The following is a 22,524-nucleotide window of genomic DNA, read 5'->3' as shown; positions in this document are numbered from 1 at the left end:
ACTCTTAACTTTTATAAAGAATATCTCTTTGGATTTGAGACTTTAGTCTTTGCAACTTTACAGATCTTCTTTATGCACCAAGAGCTTGTAACACTCCAAAGAGAAAGGAAAAATTTAAATCGCATCATATGACCCCTTTAAGGCCTGCCCTTTTAATTCCCATAGTGCAATATATATATATATTTTTTTCAGAATTAGTAGAAATTATCCAACTTCTTGCCATATGGTAACTTTGTACCATAAAGGGTTTAAAAATTAAACTAAAACCGAAAGTAGGTGGCGGCAAATCACCAGCCCCTTTCACACATAAAGTCTTTACTGGTAAATTACCGTTAAGAGATCATGTGTGAACAGGACCTTTTCAAAAATACGGGTAATTTCGTTCAGCCAATTTACCAGTAAGAGCATACCAGTAAATTACCGGTAATGCGCTGAAAGGAGTTAAAGACAGTTATGAATATGATGAGTTATGAATATATGATGCGTCTTTTATCAAAGTAACATAAATGATACACATTCAGGAGAACATTAAATAGCATCTATAGAAAGTTTCACATACCAGAAATTAGGACAATACATACATAGACAAAAATGATAAAGATAAGCAAAAAATAAATGAAAATAAAAGTCTAAATGAAACGCTGTCATTAATCCAGATGTTTTGTGTATCAATCATAGACATAATAAATACCTAGACGCCTCATTGGCCGCTCGACCGCACGTCAGCGTCGCCGCCATATTGGTGAAGGCAACTCTCCTATAGGGACAGGCGAAAACATACCTGACTCGTCGGCAGCTTGGGCATCTACAAACCGTCGCACAATAATAAAAACAGGTAAAAACAGATCTCGGGGTATTATCTTTCACAGGTAAGACTGAACAGTTGTTTCTGTATGTTTTTTGGTCATTTTTCAGCTTTAAAAGCACACTGCTCCGGGTGTGTGTTCACGGTGTGTGTGTGTTCACTGCTGTGTGTGTGCACTTAGGATGGGTTAAAATGCAGAGCACTAATTCCAAGTACAGGTCACCATACTTGGCCACATGTCACGTCACTTTATGTTGACAGCTTAATTACTCTTAAAAAAAAAAGGTGCCAGGAAGAACCAAAAAGGGGATTTCATGACGATGCCATAGAGGAACCATTTTTGGTTCCCTGAAGAACCTTTCATTAAACGGTTCCTTGAAGAACCAATTTTTTCTTAGTGCCATAAATAACATTTCGGTACTGCAAAGAACCCTTTTCAAAGGTTCTTAAAAGAACCCCTAGCAGTTCTTCATGTCACTTTATTAGGTTCTTTGTGGAACCATTCATGAAAAGGTTCTTTATGGCTCCAATGTAGTTAAACATACAAAGAAAATCCAGGAATAAGAGTAAATGAATGTTTATTCATGCTTTTATCCCTTGTGCCACATAAAATCATATGAATAGGCATCCAGAATTAATAAATTAGATAAACTGCACAAAATCAAACTGAAAACAGCAGAAATACAACAATACAAACAGTACAATATAAAACAGTAGTGCTACTTGTAAGACAAACAGCAGCAACAACAATAAATATGCAACAGACTTAAGATGATTAATTTTAACTACAGGGAATTAAAAACTCTCTGCACAGAGAAACATATTTCTTTCAAAAAGAAAGCCTCGAAAACTGATACATCTTAGGCTCAAGAATTAATTGTAACAATTAATTAAAAACAAATAGGGATAGCTCCACTGTTTTAAAACAAACATCCAAAAGTGATGGAAAGACGGAATAAACTATGAAAATTATCTAGTGTCGTTTGAGTGTGTTTGTGTGTGCATGTGTGAGAGTGTGTGTGTCTGTGTCTGTGTGAGTGTGTTTGAATGAACTATACCTACAGGGAATTATAAACCCTCTGTACACATATAGGGACAGGTCCAGTCTTTTTGAGTTTAATCTTACATCTAATGTTGTTAAATTAATGTGTATTGCATTATTTCAGTATCGTGTGTCACCATGATGGGGTTTAGTGTTTGTGTGAATGACACTGTGCAACTTCTATATATAAGTATTGTCCTCCTCAGCTCGCAGACAAGCTGTTTGTGATGAGCTTTAGTTCATCATGTGACTTTCTCATCACCACCAGTTTTTGGTGGTTATCAGTGCATTACAATGGTTCAAAACAGATATTAGTACTTCAGTATTTTGGTTTATTAACATTACATCAGTTAATGAAATACGGTATTTTATTGTGAATTTAAGTTAAGTCTGTAAAATCTAAAATGTTGCTGCCATATTTTTTATGGCGAAGTTCTGGCAACCACAACTGCCGATATTTTACCGTAAATGTCACAGATTTTTTTTTACAGTGTATGGTATCAATGATGTAGATGAATTGGGGGAGGGGTCACCGGTGGGCGGGGTTATGCGCGCAGTAAGGAAGTGACTCTGATACAAATCTCTCTTGAGTAGTGATGGGAAGTCTGGTTCTTTTCCGCGAACCGGTTCTTTAGGACAGTTCATTTCAATGAACCGGTTAAAAAAAAAACGGTTAATCGGGAAAACCGATGCAACCGGTTCTTGACTCGAGAACGAGAACCGCTACAGCAGTGGGCGTGTACGTTCATTTTCCGGCTTGCTGCACAGATGCTGCTCTGCTCGTGTTCATCTCTTCACAGCAGTTCAGTCAGTGTACTGTTTGAGTAAATTAATTACTCCGGGATATTGGTTTATTTCGAATCAGAGGGAGTGTCAGCCACGTTTAAAAAGTGAATAACTTAAGTAATTTGTGGATTAATGCTTACACTTTTCAACGATTCAGTCCGATTTGGTGAACTGGTTCAACCGGTTCACTAAGAAGAACCAGTTAAATCGAACGATTCGTTCGCGAACCGGACATCACTACTCTTGAGTCAGTAGCAGCTGCGAGCTCGTTGTCTTGGCGATTTTCTCTGTGAATTGTCGCCGGTTAGTTTTATGGTTTGCTCCAGCAGAGTAAACCGGAATTTTCGCAGGACGCTGCTTTGAAAAATGAAGTCTTTAAATCCGCGTTTTATATTTTTGCTGAGTTTAACAGTAGTCCGCTCAAGCTTTGGATTCTACCTTCCGGGTTTAGCACCAGTCAGTTTTTGCGAAAAAGAAGATGCGAAGGAATGTCAGGTGAGCTTTTGATGTCCTGTACGTATTATTTTACTTGCGTGTACAAACAGTTGAGGCATAACAAATAAAATAAATGTTTCGACATTGAGTTAAAAAGCAAATTCTGGATTCTCTACATTGCAAATTCATGTTCAAAAAATGAAAACAGACAAAAGTGTTCATTAAGCAATTTCAGGTATATATGTAGCCTAATGGCTGAGATATGATTAATAGTCAGCTGTCCCCTTGACCCGACTCCCCTGCGGTCATTCCCACAGAAAGACATACAGCTGTTTGTGAATAGACTGGACTCAGTAGAATCAGTCCTGCCTTATGAATATGATGCGTGAGTATTCTTGTTCTTTACAATATAAGCTTTATTATATCTGCATGCATTTCTATGCAAGGACCGACCTGCGAGGGAATACTTTTTGCTTTAGGTTTGATTTTTGCAAAGATACGGATGAAAGAAGGCCCTCAGAGAACCTTGGGCAGGTGTTATTTGGAGAAAGAATAGAGACGTCACCTTACAAGGTAAGCGATTAATGTTTTTATTTGACTTTTTTTTTTTCATTTTATCAATCTTATTAATTGTAATTTAATATTATTGTGGCAGTGACATTTATAAGATTTTTACACCTTGTTCATTGAGAGCTGGCATGTTTGTCAAGTTTTACTAGTAGCTGCAACTGACAGACACAGGCACTTCTTCCTTTTGTTGTCCATGTGATTTATTTTCTATATTGTCATATATATATATAATCATATGTTATCGTATGATAATGTTGATGGTATTTAGGCAGTGTATTCCTAGTTGTTACTATTCTGCATTAATGTGTTATAATAATTAACTCCAGTTCTTCTCATATAATGGATCCTTCATATACTGATTTTTGAAATTCTCCATAGTTTTCATTTAAGGCTGACAAGGCTTGTGTGAAGGTCTGCACCAAATCGTATGATGCAGGTTCAAGAGAAGACAAGTTAAAATTGGACTTTCTAAAGAAAGGAATGGAGCTGAATTACCAGCACCACTGGTAAGTCTAGATGTAATGCCTACGGTAGGTGTGGTAGTAGTAACAAAATAAAAGTTGTCATCTTGCTTTAAGAGTTGGAAAGACACAATACCAATTTGTTGTCGTAGGGTTTGGCATACAATTCTTTATGCAATCTCTAATGGGTTCTCTAAAAGATGGAAAGGTGGATTTAGTTTATTCTTAAACTTGTTTTGCAGGATTGTTGACAACATGCCAGTGACGTGGTGTTATATCGTGGAAGGCAATCAGAAAGTCTGCAACCCAGGATTTCCCATTGGATGTCTAGTGAACCAAGAAGGAAAGCCAAAGGATGCCTGTGTGATAAATGTGAGAGAGACTGTTTTTCCCCACTTGAGTTGTGAGCTGGCAGTCTGTGATGGGATAAATGTGATAGAATAAAAATTTGGTATAAATAATTTGTATTACTGCAATGAATTGAATATCAGTTCAGTAAATTATGTCAAGATCATGACATTGTTGATTTAATTTAATTGTTGGAAATAGACAGGCTGTAATCCCTGTTTTAAGGATGGTGATACAAACATTTGGTGTTTAAATACCTACTTTTCAAGCACAGTTAAGTTCATGTTAGGTAATAGTTTCTTAAACATCTAATACATCAAAAGTCATGAGATTTACTGTATTTGTGGAATGGACACAAAATGAACAACTGTTTTGGTTCTTGAATCTTATATTGGTTTATTACTGACTAGTTGTTCAAATATAATGGACCTTCATATTTCATAGAAGAGAAAGTCATAATAGTGGGCAAAACTTCTTTGAACTTAAACTACAACAGATATCATTTTTGTGTTCCCGTTTGCTCCACTACAAATAATAACAAAAGAGGAAAAATGATAGAGAGATTGATTGATCAATCAATCCATCAGCTGTTGTATTAGAAGCACTTTGCTAATGAATTTTGCTATATTTGCAATGTTATTAGCTGTGGAAACATGTCATCACAGTCTGTGAAAAGGGTTTATTAAATAAAACTGTTTATTTTTCTGTTAAAAAACATTATTGGTTAAATCTTTACAGCATAATATAATAATATAAAATGCATTACCAACAACAGAACAGTGACACAATGTTTTGCTGATTAATATAATTTCAGATTTTTTTTTTTTCAAAATAAGTCTATATTAGTCACCAGAAATGAAGTAAAAGAAGCTTCTGACATGCTTTTTATCCACTCTTTTAGGCTGATTTCAACAAGAAGAACACTTATTATATTTTCAACCATGTGGACATCACCATAGTTTATCACAGTGGAGATGAAACGAATGGGATGAGTCCTCGACTTGTGGCGGCAACACTGGAACCTAGGAGGTCTGATTTTGCAAGTGTCTGTAACTAACTTGACTTGAAATGGTGACTTTAAAGGGTTAGTTCACCCAAAAATGAAAATTCTGTCATTAATTACTCACCCTCGTGTTGTTCCAAACCCGTAAGACCTTCGTTAATCTTCGGAACACAATTTAAGATATTTTTGATGAAATCTGAGGGCTCTCTGACCCTCCCATAGACAGCAAGGTAACTACCAAGGTCCAGAAAAGTACCAAGATGATCGACAAAGTAGTCCGTGTGACATCAGTGGTTCAACTGTAAAGTTACGAAGCTACGAGAATACTTTTTTGTGCAAAGAAAACAAAAATAACGACTTTATTCCACATTTTCGTCTCTACTGCGTCACTTTGGACGTGTGTTCACGACAGTATCATGACGCGAGCGTGTGGCGGTGCTGACCCAGATCCAGCGTAATGACAAAAATCTAATCAAAAATTAAATTGTGTTCCGAAGATGAACGAAGGTCTTACGGGTTTGGAACAACACGAGGGTGAGTAATTAATGACTGAATTTTCATTTTTGTGTGAACTAACCCTTTAAGACCTAATTTTATCTCTTGCTCCACATTCTGTGGGCCGATATGATCCATTTCAGATTTAACTAGAATTGAAAGTTAGGCATAGTGACACCTGTTTGCAAGCACACTTCAGTAAGAAAACCAAGTAAATATTTACTCTAATGCGTATGGATAGAGTTATCTCATCTGTAGTATAGTTTGTTAGATAAGAATAATACATATGTTTTCTGTTGGACAGTGTCAAGCATAGTGATGAAGACAGTCCATCATGTGAAGGCACTCCCATGGACATACCAGCAGAATTCAAAAGTAATCTCAAAGTCACCTACTCTTATTCAGTTAAATTTCAGGTAAGTTTGTTTATAGAGTCAGTACAATGAGATGGTTGGAAAGAACTATGTGCAATATATTTTTTCCCTCCTTTTTTAGCAAAATGATGATATTAGGTGGGCTTCTCGATGGGATTATATTTTAGTTTCCATGCCTCGCACTAACATCCAGTGGTTCAGGTGAGCACAATCTGGTTGAAAATATCTAAGAAGGCTCTTCCTTCCATATCTCCATACTTATTAATGGCCCAACTTCATTTGATTTTTTTCAGCATCATGAACTCTTTGGTCATTATACTCTTCCTGTCTGGCATGGTGGCCATGATCATGCTTAGAACACTGCACAAGGATATTGCCCGGTACAACCAGATGGACCAGGTACCTTGAATTTACTTTGTTCTCATTCTGACTTTTAACTAGATAACAGAATAAATGAATGACTCTGTAATGTCACCAAAGTCCCTTGTGTCAACAGAGCTGACACTCCCACATAGGCATAAACTGTTAGAACAAACTTCCAGTTACTATATTATGTTTGCTTCATTGCGTTAATGTAGATCCTAATCCTCAAGCACAGGCAGACCGACAAGTTTTCTCTTAGTTTCAGTGTGGTCTTATTTTTCTTTTATTAATAACCATAAGAATACCTCCAGTCACTGAATCCTCTGTTGTGACATTCACAGGCAGACTGGGTTAAGATCCCTCCAACTGCAAACATTACCTATGTAAGCTTATTAGCTTATGTCGTCACTGGTGATTATGTTTTATTGATTGTTTGGCTTCGGGAACTTGGTAAAACAAGTGTAAATATACATTATGCTTACCAATCAAGGTATAAAATTGAAGGTTTTGCAATGAATAGATAATGTCACTGATAATGCATATGTGGCACATACCATCTGCTGTTCCTGATTGTGTTTGGCGACTGGCCATAATGATTCATCGGATGTCGGCCATGCAAGGTCATTTAGATTTATTGTTATATCTCCTGCAGGAGGAAGCCCAGGAGGAGTCTGGCTGGAAGCAGGTTCATGGTGATGTGTTCAGGCCGCCCAGGATGGGCATGCTTCTGTCTGTCTTCCTCGGACAGGGCACTCAGGTCTTCATCATGACCTTCATCACCCTTTGTAAGTGCATCTGGAACAGAAATGAATTAAATATACTGCAGATTTTGTATTGTACAAACTAAACGTAAAGGATTACTTCTCTAGAACTTTGAGAACAATTGAATATTTGAGTGGATCATGTAGCTAAATGCCAGAAATGTGAACTTTTCTCCACTAATCCATTATTTTTAATTAGTTAATGTATGCATAATAGAGATTGTTATCAATTAAATATGGTTGTACACATTTTGGTTGTTTGTTATTTCATATTACCGTTATAGTAGCATTAAATGAACAAAAGTGACAATCCTGCTTTTCCCTTTAGTCTTGGCCTGTCTGGGCTTCCTGTCTCCAGCCAACAGAGGGGCTCTCATGACCTGTGCAGTGGTGTTGTGGGTTCTGCTTGGCACACCTGCTGGATATGTGTCTGCCAGACTCTATAAGAGTAAGCAAATATTGCAATAGAACACATATTTAACCTTATTTTCTTCTGGAATCATTATGAAATCATTATGATTTTTTTTTTTCCAAAAGTGCTATTCATTTTATTTGTGTTCTATTAATTTCCTGCATTTTAATGAGGGAAGAATACTAAGTCCATCTTAAATATGTTAAATATGAATCAGAATGAGCTTTATTTCCAAGTAAGCTTACACAAACGAGGAGCTTACACTCTTGCTGAGAGGAGATTCCAGTGCAGAAAAAGTACAGACATAAATAACAAAACAATAAAAAATAGGAAATTAACATGTGATCATGATACAAATCAATACAGAAATATAAATATAGAAATTGTGAATGTAAAGATATGTTATTTACAGTTTTGAGAGACCCTTTTGGCAGTTTTAATATTAATTGCATCCTCAATTTCCTCTGTATCATCAGCTTTTGGTGGTGAAAACTGGAAAACCAATGTTTTTCTCACAGCCTTTTTGTGTCCTGGGTAAGTCTTCATTGCGAACAATAATACATTTCTTGATAACAGGAATAAAATGATGTATGCCAGGATGCAGTTTCAGTATGCTGTGTTTTTGCAGGATTGTGTTTGTGGATTTCTTCCTGATGAATCTGATCCTGTGGGTAGAGGGATCCTCCGCTGCTGTTCCCTTTGGCACACTGGTGGCCATCCTGGCACTGTGGTTCGGCATCTCTGTTCCTCTTACTTTTGTGGGTGCATACTTCGGCTTCAAAAAACCAGTGAGTATGTCTTCTTGAACAGGCCAGTTGTTCTTTAGTTGATACTCCAGAATTCTTATGCCTTCCTATTTGTGTATTTCTAAGTATTTTAGAATATCTCTTTGAATCAGCTGATATTGTGTTTCCCATCTGTGTGAGCTTTTCTTTTGGCACCATGTCATGCACAATATTTTGAATGTGGGTGTTTTTATTTTCCTGTTTTAACAGGGCATCGAGCCACCAGTGCGAACAAACCAGATCCCACGCCAAATTCCTCCGCAGACCTTCTTCACCAAACTTGTGCCGGGTATCATCATGGGCGGCATCCTGCCCTTTGGCTGCATCTTCATCCAGCTCTTCTTCATCCTCAACAGCATTTGGTATGGTTTGAAATCATATGCTGAAATGAGTCGATGTGAAGACTGATGTTTTGTTCCTAACGGTGCATTCAAATGTTTCTCTGCAGGTCTCATCAGATGTATTACATGTTTGGCTTCCTTTTCCTGGTCTTCATCATCCTGGTCATTACTTGCTCTGAGGCAACTGTTCTGCTCTGCTACTTCCATTTATGTGCGGAGGTGAGATTCGACATCTTTTAAACTTATTTAAATTCTACATTTTACTTTGTGTGTGTTTGCCGTTTCTTATTCGTCTTCAGAAACAACTAAGTCATGGACTGTATACTGACATCTAGTGGTGTGGTCTTGTGGAGTTTTTTTCTAGGCCACTGATTTGAATGAATCTTTATTTCATACCAGTCTACATCATTTTAAACATTTGTCAAAAGTGCTATTATTATTTCTTTTAATAATTGCAGGTGTTTTAAACTTTTATTTAAAGCCTTCTTATTTGTATTTGACAGGATTATCACTGGTGGTGGCGATCATTCCTGACCAGCGGTTTCACAGCAGTCTATCTGTTTGTCTACGCAGTGCATTACTTCTTCTCAAAACTACAAATCATAGGGGCTGCAAGCACCATCCTCTACTTTGGCTACACCTTGATCATGGTGCTCATTTTCTTCATTTTTACAGGTATGTGATGATGGTCTGATTTGCTTTAGCTTTATAACATATTTTCACGTTTATACACTTTGATGAAAACATTTACTTGAATTATCCCCTGAGATTTTAATATTAACATTTCAATAATTTAACATTTGTATAACATTTGTATGTTTGCTGCTCTCTGAAATTGGTTAATGGTCACATGACATGCAAGTAAAGAAATAAAATATTTAATCTTTTTTTTAGCAAGTTAGTATAATTATAATTTGGTAGTATAATTGAAATAAATATTATAGTATCGTTTAGATGTTGTTTTTATTTTATTTTTACATTTCTTTATTATTATTAATATTATATATTTGTTTTACATTTTTATAATTTATTTAATTTGCAGCCCCCAGTTTGTGAAACCCCAAATGAGAGAATAGATTTGTGTCATAACCTACTTGAGAAAATTAGATTGAAGTTACATTTTATTCTTTTATCACAGATGAATAGAGCAATACAGTGTTTCCTGCACTCTTTTTCAATGACAGAGTGACTCTACAGCAAACAGCAAAATAAATAATACTTTGTTTTAGCTTACAGTCTGAATTTGAATTCAGTCTTTCTATTCAGTTACAGTCTTTCTGTTGTGTTGTCTTCACTGGCTGTAATCAAAAACAAGCATACAGCAAGCACAAAGTCTGTTCAACAAGCTAATGACTCAAACTTAATCAGTGTCCGAATCCTACACTGAATGACCTTTCACTGAATACTCCTCCTCAATCAAATGACCGGTTTAACCCTTAACCAGAACAAGAAGAAACTAAAAATCATTAAAAATAACATTTATTATGATTGATTTTATTTGACCTGCACACTATGGATCGATGCACACATAATGTTTTCTCTTTCATAAAAAGTAAAAGAGCGTAAATGTCAACATCATCACATATTTCTAAAGAATTGAAGTCTGTCAGGTAAAACAAAATCTTATGGATGCAATTCAGTCAATCTGCAATTTTTTTCCAACTGTTACTCCTGGTCGGAAGCTTCTGTTAATATTTAGTTTATGCAAAGGATTAACAACCCTCTACAATGCAAGTAAATCACTTGCATATGTGACAAAATCTTCACTCTGGGTGACTAAATGATGTCTAACATGAGTCATTGGCTAATAAATTCTTAGATTTTACTTGCCAGTGTGTGAGTTGGAGGCTAAGTATAAGTTTAGCACAGATTTTCACTCTCTGTCAAGCGATCTGTGCTATTTTTGAATTCATCTCTTAAGCCGCCTTTCCACTATCTCCGACAAACGACAACCGATAGACCAGAAGTCATTCATTTCCAATGGAGAGTAGTGCGGGAGCTGCGTGGAGTTCCGATCATAACATTATTCTGTAAACACTATTTCTGTAAAATGACGCTTTAGAATAGGCTAATTATGGCAGAAGTAATTATTTTCTAATTATTAAATCATTATGTACGTTGATTAGCCCCATAAAACCTACTGTTTTTATTTTAGGGGTCATTTTATTTAGTGTGGATATATTCAGTAAAATCATTCATTTTACCATGGTGAATAAGCCAAACAGTACGGTTTCTCACACACATGCAAAGAAAGAGAGAGAGAGAGACAGAGAGAGTCTTACATAGCCTACCATGCAGAATTGACGCTACATGTAAACGATATACTTTGTTGTATTTTCCTGTCAAAATAACGGAGTTTATTTGGAATTCTTAAGCTTTTAAGAACAACCATAAGATACAGTTCACGTTTATTTATATAGTACTTTTCACAATACAAATTGTTGCAAAGCAGCTTCAAAGAAATTTAAAATTTCTACATTATATTTAGGAGTAGTGGTCGGAACTATTGCGCAAACGGCAATCTCATTGGCTGGTGCTCACCAATTATCGTCCCTTTTTTTGATTTATATATATAAAAATAGTATATCAGTCTGGCGAGTAAACTAAAAAATGTACATATTTAGTAATGGCTAAGTTGTAATTTCTGCACAGCTGGTGCAACCGCCCCTGGTAAAGTACCATTTAAAAGCTACAGGATTTGTATCCTGTTCCTGAAAGTCAATGCTTTCTGTGGTTAGTGCAAATGTTTGCCTTGTTTTACTTCACCCACAATATCAAATGTTCAGTTCCTCATAATGTAGGTGGATTTGATGCTGCAGTATGTCTCCCTTCTAGTCCTTTGTTTTGGCAGGTGACCAGTTCTAGTCGGTTTGTTCCTGCCCAATGGGTCATGCTGTGTTTAGGCTGTGGGTAATTGGGACACCTATAAATATTCCTCATCTTTTATTGTTGTTGTTGAAAGACATCGGCACTCTCTCCGGCCTTAATCAAATCTCTGTTGCTTCCCCTCATTGATATGCTGAGGCGGAGGTGGCGAGAGATGGCCAGCTGTCTGCCAGCCGTAAACAGCTGTTGGTTGATAGCATCTACACATGCTTACTTGTTTCTCTATAAATGGCATGTAAATGTATTTTTTAGGTTTGCAGCATGTGCTTTCCTCATAGACTTGGTAAAATAGCCCAAGCTCCTTGGCGACAGTACTTTGACATTTTATGTAGAACCTTTACAAAAACCAGTGCAATTGCCACAGTTCTCACGGCTTTGCTTTGAATGATGGGAAACCGCCGCCATCGGTTTTCTGAGTGGTTATTAGCCACAATCTATTTGTTGCCATGGATTCTAGATGCTTTAGGATCCCTGGCTGCGGCTGTTATGGCAACTTCCATGCACACTTGAGGGGTGAAAATGTAAGGCACAATTGAAACGAGGCTTACTGGATCACCATTACGCTCTTAGTCCCAAATCTTAAAATAATGGTTCCCAGAAATGGCTCGTTTTAGCCAAAACTAGCATGACTTTTTAGATCCTAAGAGCCAAGTGAAGATACAGCGAGAGCGTGTGTGGAAGGTGAGGGGGAGGACTGAGAATCGTGTGTATATAAATCCATCTGAAAATAGATTCAGAACTAAAGATTTCAATCAGACCTATTGTTGATTGGCTGTCACTGCCGCCCCAGCGATGATTCGATTTAATCCTGTACTTCATTACACTCAGCTTAGTTTGGCTCTGTCAGATAATTTGCTGCATTGAAACGGTACTATTAATAGACGGTTATCTTATACAATGCCACCCAAATGACTCTAAATGTGGTTTTTAATAGAAACCCTGTCAGTTAGTCTGGCACATTTTGTGACATGTACTAAAATGTTAATTTTGTTGGCCTGTGCTCTTTATTTTTATTTCTTGCGTTAATTCTCACATTTCTCCTTCCATCCAGGTACTATAGGCTTCTTCGCTTGCTTCTTGTTTGTAAATAAAATCTACAGCTTGCTGAAGGTGGACTAAGGGAAGGACATTTGGAGAACACAACATCATTTTACAGATCAGCTTTCATGTGGAAGTCTGAATAGACATTTAAATGAAGGTTAAAAGAACGGCTGGTGTGTTTGGCTCAACTGTAATTCACTGACTTGCAACAGGTGTGCTTGTGAACTCCAAAGACCATTTTTCAGTGCTTTACTTGTCTCACGCTACCTGTGACTTAATTCCAGCTAAACCTACCACACCCATTTCTTATGTAGAAAATTGTCGTCTTATGCTTTTATATTGATCCAAATGTATGTTTTACATTTTCTGTTTTACTTCATCATCTGTAAAGACATAATTTGAATATTTAATACAATTATTTCTGTCCATGATTTTTTAATACAGAATTTGTTTTGAAAGATCAGATGGGACACAATTTCGGGTGCGGTCACATTTTCCTTTGTACGGTGAAATGCTGTGAGCTAAAAGCAGTCATCTTAATAAAAATCCACGCAATCTGGAATTTTGCGTGAGTGATGCGTGAAAACATTCCACATGCAGATTTCTCACTGCATTCAAGTTTGTTCATTTTGAGCTCACAATTTGGTCACATTGATCAATATACAGCTGCTTAGTTTGGAAGTGACCTCTGAGTGAGAGGTGCTTCATGCTGTGCTACATAATGCATAATGAATGCTCTTTGTTGGTGAAATTTTTGCCTAATAAGTTTAGCTAATGTAACATTTACCGTTACTTAGTGAAATTTCGCAGCAAAATACAGTCATTTTAATCCATGTGACTGGGAGTTTCACTTGAGGGCAAAAAGTTTTCCCCACAGATTTTGTTCATGTTCAAGTTGGTCACGGGAATTTCAACATGTTGATAACAGAAAATTACTTGGTTTGAAAATGACTTCTGTATAAGTGGTGCTTTTATACATTTTTTTGCCATGTGAAATTTAACTGACTTCACACCTGTAAGGGACAGTTACATTTGTCTGTTGTTCAGCAATTTTTTTTGCAAGCTAAATCTGCTCATTTAGATAGGAGTTAACGCAATCGCTACAGGTTCATGTTTTTCATGGATTTGTCTCGTTGACCAACAGAAAGCTGCTTTGTTTTAAATTGACTTCTGTGTGTGCTGTGCTTTATGATTCGTGCTATTGACAATATACAATTGCCCATTTTGCCCATAAAATTTCACCCATAATTTAGCTAATGTTACCGCTCCTTAAGTCATGTAAAACCACACCACAGTAACCTCTATATTGTCACCTGTTGGTGAATATCAGTAATAATTTTTACTTCATTGTTAGTAGCATAAAACTATTTTGTTCCATGTGTTTTTATAGTTTTATCTTGCTGACAAATTGTTTTTTATGGAGGGAAGGAAACTGAATGGTTAAGAAGCACATTTTTTTTTGCTATAGGACTCTTATACAAGTAATAATTAAATAATGGGAGATATTTAGTGATTTTGTACTTTGTAAATTATTTAAATGTCAATACGTTAAGAAAACGACATGCACATCATTTTTCAATTCAATTTTAATTTGAAAACTCACAGAATGTACTGAGCTTCAAGTCTTGTGAGGTGTACATAAACATTCTTCACCATGTTATAATGAAAAAAAATCACAAAGTACATCATTACAAAAATGTCTAATTCTAACTTTTTTATATATATAAAACAGTCAGTTGTTACAGTTGGAGTGATGATGACCTGTTTTAGCTGACTCCGCTGTTTGTTTTTTGTTTTTTTTTGTTGAAAGTGACTGTCTATAGTTTTATAAGTGCTGCAGACATTACTGGAAACTGACATACAGTTGATAATATCAGTGATCTGTATTGCTGCACTCACTGGTTTCAAAATAATACTTGCTGTAGCAGAGGAAATTGCAGGTTTGACTCATGATTGATTCAGCTGACTTCTAAACACCCCAGCCAGAAATTAATAATGAAGCACTAGCAGTCCCATTTTCTACAGGGTCAAGCTAAGTGCTCAAGAGCGGTTAACATTCCTGCCTTGATGTAGTGGTTGAACTTGATAACATATTAAATTGCTTCAGCAGTTTTGAAGCCAGCTTATTTAATCTCACATCATGTCAGTGGTTAAATTATACATTTGGCAGTGTCAGGGGATTGAACATATTGCACAACACAGAGATCATGTACAATTTATCTAGGGAGGCACTCTTAAAGAGAGCTGACTCTCCACACTGGTCAAGAGGTACATCATAAATAACCTGAGATCCTGAGCTCATTAGCTGTTCTTGGGTGAATCTCACGAAAGCATGTCCCAGGTCACATTTCACAAATAAATAAATAAGGCAATTCAACAAATACTACCATGATATATAAATACCTTGAATGAAATTGAATTAAGATTTACCTTTTTTTTTGTTTTTTACAGTAAAGGTATGAGAAAAGGTTTGATGGGTGGGAACAATGCAAAAATGGTCGAAATGTAGGCTTAATTTTCTTTCTCATTTTGGGGTGAAAGATAAACAGACATGATCTTGACAGTTTTCATGTGACTCACCCTCTTCAAAACACTGAAACCCCTCTACATCGCACATCTTTTAAATACAAACAAATACAGTGACCCATACCCTAATGCTGATGTGATTCATCGCTTAAGTATTACTGGTGCATGAACAATAAATACATAGAACGGTTTCTTCAATTTGTTAACTTCCTTTTGCTTGTAATTACTCTTATATTTACAGTGTTTCTTTAAAAGAGAACTTTGATTCCAGTGACAATGATTCAGTCGTATAACAAAGTTAATATGTATGCTTAGAAAAATAGACAGAAATCTCTCCACATATATTCTAAATTCATTTCAAAACAACATAAGGAATACTTCGTCTTTAAATTGTAAAGTAGCAATACATTTGACATGGATGTATACAAAGAACATTCATTTGGTTAGAGATATTGTACACTAATATGTGCTGTCTCAAAAAATATTTTTCCAACATTTTACTCCCTAATATTTTAAGTACTATATTAAAACACTAAAAAAAACAACAACAATATTCTGTATTTGATGGAGCACTTTATACCATGTCTCCAATATTTTATATTTTAAACCACTCATAATAAGGTATTAGATGTCAAGCCTGGTGTATTAAAGGATTATTCAGACCTTGTTTCCAGTCTTGTTTAAATAACCATAACCGTGTACTATAACTGATGATAGATTTTCAACCACTTTCCCATACACAGAGTAAACAAACACTACAATTCAAAAGTTTAAGGTTGGTAAGATTTTTTAAAATGTTTTTTTCAGTATCTTATGCTCTCCCTAGCTGCATTTATTTGATCAACAATTCAGCAACAGTAATTTTGTGGAATATTACTATTTAAATACTTTTTCTATTTTTATATATTTTAAAACGCTATTTATTTCTGTGATGGTAAAGCTGCATTTTTAGAAGTCACATGTGTCACATGAATCCTTCAGAAATCATTCTTATATAATGATTTGGTGCTCAGGAAACACTTCTTATTATCAGTGCTGAACACAGTCATGCTGCTTAATATTTTTGTGAACATCATGATTTTAATGCAGTTTAATGCCTTTAATGCAATTTAATGCATCCTTGCTGAATACAAGTAAAATTTCTTTAAAACATGTTGAACATATGTTTAAAAAGAAAGAATGTAACTCTTGACTAAAAGATCATTTAAACAGTCTATCATCTTGCCAAGAAACTATGTTTGCAAGGCTTTTCTGTTGTCATCAATGTTATTTTTGTAAATACTAACCACAAAGTAGATCCATAGGGGGCGGTACATTTTAAGAAGGTACTTTTTTAAACTCCTAAAGGTTCATATTATCACCCACAGTGATATTAGTACCTAAATAATACATATTAGTACAGATTTTGAAAGGGTGCCACTCTAGTGACCCAGTGCACCTTTTAGTCTGAGTGTGTGGTTACAGTATAATGCAATTTAATGCATCCTTGCTGAATACAAGTAAAATTTCTTTAAAACATGTTGAACATATGTTTAAAAAGAAAGAATGTAACTCTTGACTAAAAGATCATTTAAACAGTCTATCATCTTGCCAAGAAACTATGTTTGCAAGGCTTTTCTGTTGTCGTCAATGTTATTTTTGTAAATACTAACCACAAAGTAGATCCATAGGGGGCGGTACATTTTAAGAAGGTACTTTTTTTAAACTCCTAAAGGTTCATATTATCACCCACAGTGATATTAGTACCTAAACAATACATATTAGTACAGATTTTGAAAGGGTGCCACTCTAGTGACCCAGTGCAACTTTTAGTCTGAGTGTGTGGTTACAGTATATTCAGTGAGCTTGTGTTTAAAGGCACAGTATTAGATTCTAAAGTACCAAACTGTGCCCTAAATGGAAACCAAAAGAGATGTACATACCCCAACACTGACAGAAAAATGTTCAGAATTTGCTTGTAGGTGTTTCCTCAGGTTGATTGTTGGTGTGGCTGTTTACAGTGAGCTCCTTCTCTGAGCTCAGACTGATGGAGGTGGTTTCCTTACGGCTGTCTTTGGACCTCCTCTCTGTAGGGGAAGAAGACGTGGTGCCTTCCTCCCAGGTTCGGAGAGGACACACACGGGCAGCCTGGCTTGAGAGGTGGGTGTGTGCCAGGCGTCCATCCGTCACCGTGAAGCAGCTGTCCACCGCGGAGCCCCGAATGATCCGGCCTTGCCCACACAGCGGTCCGCAGAGCAGCGCCAGGAACTCCTTGCGTACACTGCGGTGCATGTAGCCGTAGATGTAGGGGTGTAAGCAGCACTGCAGGAAGAAGAGAATGAGCGCCATCGAGGCCAACCAGGGCGGCACTGCTGCACTTGAGTAAATGGATATCGTGCTCAGGACGCTGTACGGGCCCATGCTGAGCACGTAGGACGCCATGATGACGAACACCACCCGCGCAGCCTTACAATGATAGTGGAAGCGTCTATGGCGGGTCCTGATGGGATAAGTGGCTGAAAACGGGCCTTCCGGCTGAGGATGCCTTTGGGGACTGGAACAGGATGCTTGAGAATCTGGAGGGGGGTTGGATTGGATGGGGTGAACGAGAGCGTTCTGCCGCCTCGCTGCCCTGAACACCATCCAATAACAGCAAAGCATGATCACCACAGGCAGCCAGAATGAAAGCGAGGACACCAGGGCTGAATACGAGTAGCTTGAGGACCACACAACAGTGCAAGCGTTGTGGCGCCGGTCAAATTCGATGGTTCCCCATCCATAAAGCGGCGGGGTGCTCTGAAGCACACTAAGAAGCCATGTGAGAGCGATCAGGTTGGTACCCAGGTGAGGTGTCATTCGTGTGGGGTAGGACAGCGGGTGGATAATGGCCAAGTAGCGATCCACGGACACCACGATAATGGTGTTGACGCCAGCGAATGCAAACAGGTGCATGAGCACCACAAGAGCCTGGCACAGCCTGGCGTCCAGCGGCCAGACCTCAGGCACAGTTGCAGCGATGGCGAAGGGCATGACTAGCACCGTCTGCAGTAGGTCGGCCAGGAGCAGGTTAAGCACGAAACGGTTGGCAACATGGAGAAGCTGCGGCTTGCGCTGGAATACCAGCAGCACCACAACATTTCCAAACAGTGACGTGCACACGATCGCTGATATAAGCACCATCTTCACCGTGCTGTTCACCAGAGAAGGTGCGCCGGGGTCCCAGGGCACTGTGCTGGAGTTACTGCCCAGAGGTGGAAAGGTGGGCATGGTGACAGAGACAAGATGGGAGATAACACATTAGAAGCCTTTCGGATTTCACCAACACCAGCCTGAAGGTCTGACGACTTCACACCTCTTCACACCTTGAAAGAGGACGTAACACAAGAAGAAATGTTCAACACATCCTGATCCCTCTTAGATGAATGTTCTGTAATGATACTTGAGTCACAGTGTAACAGACATCTGAAAGAACTATTGTGTCCAACCTACACATACATTTTACATATTTATGTAAATAGCTCATTTCCATTTAGATTATCTTTGTTATCTACACTTACTGAAAATTAATCCTTACAAACTTTAGTAAATCTTTAGTAAGCATTAAAATTAATTTTAATTATTAGTGATAATAATGAATTTAAAGTAGTCATTTTAATATGACTAATATTAAATATGAAATAAATGAATAATAATTACACACACACACACACACATATAAATAATATTTAGCAGTTACCAGCCATAATGATATTAATACTAAAAACAATAACAAACAAATATTGACATTGCATTGACTAGAATTTTAATATTGTTGCATCCCTAATACTATTACACAACTTTATAAAACAACAGCCAACAATATTTGCAGTACTCAATGCCAAACTTCAAATTTGTACTGTACATATACTTTTATACATACATATTGTAATTTAAAGTACATTCTATAATAGGGCTGTGCAATATATCAAAATATAGCAAATGTACATATCGCAATATGCATATCGCTACAGCTTGCAATATTTGGGGCCATCAACAAAAGACAAAGAGAAAATCACTCACTGCTCTTACCTAAATAACTGTTGTAGCTAAATAAGAATCAGTGCATATTGAATTCAAAGAGTAAATACTATACAGTGTTTTTTTTTTCCTTTTTATTATGCAGTTCCTACACTCATGTTAAAATTACATTTTTATGTAATGCTTGAGTAAAACACATACCGTTCACTTTCAGAAGTTGTTGTAGGGGTGCTTTCTTATTAGAATCAAAATCAGAATGAGCTTTATTCACCACTTAAGTGTGCGCAAACACAAGGAATTTGTTGTGGTGTTACAGGAACTCTTGGTACATACATACATAAAAATATCCATATATATATGACACAAGATAGTTATAGAAGTTCACAGAACTGACTCAGCAATAGCTGAGTAAAACTGTTTCATCTGAGCATGTGGCACTTTAAGCATTATCGTATCGCATATCGAATATCGCATTATTTAATGAGTTATCGCATATCGCACAGCCCTATTCTATAATGAACCTTGGACTACAATGTATACTATACATGCATTTTCTATAGGCTATACCTGTACACAAAGGTTCTAGTGCCTGCTACATAACAGTGCATACTACATAGTATAGTATTTACTGCATGTATGAACAAATCAGTATGCATATTTATACGTAAGCAGTGCATAATAAATATTTAAGAGAAACAGTGAATCTGTATACAGAGACAACAGATTCATCTATTTTCATGGTCTATAAGCTGTGTGCTTCGTATCTTACCTGGTCTTGTGTTGGTAAGCACGGGCCAAAATTATATGCATCTACCTTTTATGCGAACAATGAGAAACAGCTGGAAATCACCACTGTCATCATTCCATTGTTTACCGCGCGCTAATAGCGGCGCTGGTTTCTCTACGGCGCGAATCTCGTGCAAATATTACCAATGAATGGAAGACATTTACCTTGTGACGATCATTGAAAATGAAGCATCCGTTCGGCTCTTTTCGAATGGCTGTCGGTGGTCAGTCGCCTTTATGTCTCTCTCTTCACTGACAGCAGGGCTCCAGTGATGTTCTCCCATTTTAGTCTCCTCAGTGTCATCAATGGCAGTCGCCTCTGCTCGGCTCTGTGTGAGCAGGACTTCATCCAGAGATGAAGCTTCAATCAAGCGCTCGCTGGTGCTGTCAGAGCAGATATTGTTTCAATAAACCGCCGTGGGTTTCTGTAACCTGCTTGTGAACATGCGGTGGCGCACATACAGCAGTGTCACAGCGGTTACATGTCATCAGCATCACACCGTTCTGCTCATTAGCACTGTAACGCTGTTGGTGCTCTCGAGTGCACTTAAACACACAGACCTTCCGCAATAAGTAATCGTGCTGATCACATCCAGTGGGTAGGTGTACAATCAACGAGTGTGGTTGAAGGCAAAAATAAATAAATAGAAACAAATAAGCATACTACACAGTGCACACTGGATCATTTTAATCAATTCAGGGACGTGCACAGGCATTTTGAGGGGCAGGGGCTCAAGTGGAAAAAAGGGCACCTCTCATATTTATTTAGATTTTTTCCTAAACAAAACGTTATATATTAGGGGTGTGCGATATTGAAAAAAAGAAATCTCAATATTTTCTGGGATTTTATCGATAACGATAATTAGACAACTTTTTGGTGAGTGTGTTATTGTGCTGATATCTAAGGATAAGGTTGATAAGGACTACCGTGGAAAGCTGACTCCTAAAGTTTTTGATATTGTGCATATTTTTAGTGGTGATCAGTTCACAGCAGTGATAGAAATTAATCTTTTCCAATAAGTTTAAATAGATTTTTACCAAGTGGCAACCTCCCACTCTCTCTCATGAAACCAACACGGAAGTGACTAAAACTGCAATTCATCGACTGGCCGCTAGGCTACAAAAGGGAGTCAGTCCCATAGTAGTCTCGCGTAGCCAGTTTTTTATAACTCATTCGTTGAAATGATATTAAGCCTTAAAGTTCTGCATAATTAAGGGCGTGGCCACTTGAGTGACAGGTGGATTGCCGCTGCTGTCACCACCGTCGAGCTAGGTGGGCGTGATTTCAGCAACCAGCTCCCGCCTTTTTGCCCATTTTCGCTTATCCGGGAGTGACACGCGGTGATGCGCTGCCAAGATGGCGATGGCCGGCTCCGCCTACTTTAGGCTTCAAAAACGCTCTTCGGAAACCTACGGGTGACGTCACGGACACTACTTCCATGTTTTTATACAGTCTATGATTTTTACCTTTATAAAGCCTTTTTTACCTTTATAAAGCCATTTTTTCTAAAAGTGTGCATCATCTTTTCAGTCAAATTCTTAACTTGAATCAGTCAATTAATATTATAAGCAGTTACAAGTGCATTAATACTGTTTTGATATTTTAAACATAAAATGTTGAATACTGATATTTGATTTTTAGTTTTTTTTTTTTAAATGAAAAGATACTGTAAATGTGAAATTAAAACCGCCAGTAGGTGGCAGCAAGTCACTGTTAATAAGTGAGTCATTGCGATCGAACCGAATCATTAAACGATTGATTCATTCAGGAATGAAACACTGAGGTCTTTTACATGCACGTTCTTATCCGTCCGATTATGCTTAATAAGCCGAAAACGCACTTGGTCATGTAAATGTGGTAACCCGTTTTCTTATATCGGAGTAAGGTCATAAACAGCGTAAGCATAAACCGGTCGCAACAGGTAGTTTTTTGCCTCTTACTCCGATTTCGCACGGCGTGTAAACGCAATAACCCGCTTTCTTTTTGAAGCGCGCATGTGTGATACGTCACAGAAACGCATCGTTAGTGCGTATTAGTGATTTATTAATGAAGTCATGTAAATGCAGCTTACTTCCGTTGTCAGGTTACTGATGTGCATGTAAACGGGGAAAACGTTATTTTAATACGCTGATATTTGTGAGTTATCAGCTTACTGGTGTGCATGTAAACGTGCTCATTGTCATGTTGCTCAGAGATGCAAATTGGAATTATATTTGTTGGCGAAGTAGAGCAAAAACAGTCAATTGTGTCTAACGTAAGTGTACTAAATTCTTGTTTATTGAACTGCTGTATAAAGACTTCGTGTGA

The 22,524-nt window shown here is 37.3% G+C and overlaps 2 protein-coding genes across 3 annotated transcripts; one reads left to right on the top strand and one right to left on the bottom strand.

Moving 5' to 3' along the window:
* The first annotated feature begins 2,879 nt into the window (after positions 1-2,879).
* Positions 2,880-13,507, top strand: LOC107661373 (transmembrane 9 superfamily member 2-like). 2 transcript variants are annotated; one of them, XM_016450899.1, is made up of 18 exons: positions 2,880-3,128; positions 3,386-3,453; positions 3,548-3,641; positions 4,017-4,144; positions 4,342-4,471; positions 5,349-5,476; positions 6,250-6,361; positions 6,441-6,520; positions 6,613-6,718; positions 7,024-7,065; positions 7,335-7,467; positions 7,772-7,891; positions 8,332-8,389; positions 8,484-8,643; positions 8,851-9,002; positions 9,089-9,200; positions 9,485-9,656; positions 12,919-13,507. In XM_016450899.1, exons 1-18 carry the CDS (start codon positions 3,000-3,002, stop codon positions 12,984-12,986), a joined length of 1,992 nt encoding a protein of 663 aa, XP_016306385.1. In that variant the 5' UTR covers positions 2,880-2,999; the 3' UTR covers positions 12,987-13,507. The 2 variants fall into 2 exon arrangements, with proteins under 2 accessions (XP_016306385.1, XP_016306386.1); XM_016450900.1 differs by lacking the exon at positions 7,024-7,065.
* A 3,871-nt stretch (positions 13,508-17,378) lies between these two features.
* LOC107661421 (probable G-protein coupled receptor 101) lies at positions 17,379-20,529 on the bottom strand. Its single transcript, XM_016450994.1, has 2 exons — positions 20,382-20,529; positions 17,379-18,775 (listed from the first exon to the last, which is right to left on the bottom strand). Exon 2 carries the CDS (start codon positions 18,678-18,680, stop codon positions 17,379-17,381), a length of 1,302 nt encoding a protein of 433 aa, XP_016306480.1. The 5' UTR covers positions 18,681-18,775; positions 20,382-20,529.
* Positions 20,530-22,524: the final 1,995 nt, after the last annotated feature.

This window comes from Sinocyclocheilus anshuiensis, unplaced genomic scaffold (assembly GCF_001515605.1).
Source record: "Sinocyclocheilus anshuiensis isolate Anshui unplaced genomic scaffold, SAMN03320099.WGS_v1.1 scaffold635, whole genome shotgun sequence".
Taxonomy (NCBI): Eukaryota; Metazoa; Chordata; class Actinopteri; order Cypriniformes; family Cyprinidae; genus Sinocyclocheilus; species Sinocyclocheilus anshuiensis.
This window is presented reverse-complemented; position numbering and strand designations above follow the sequence as displayed.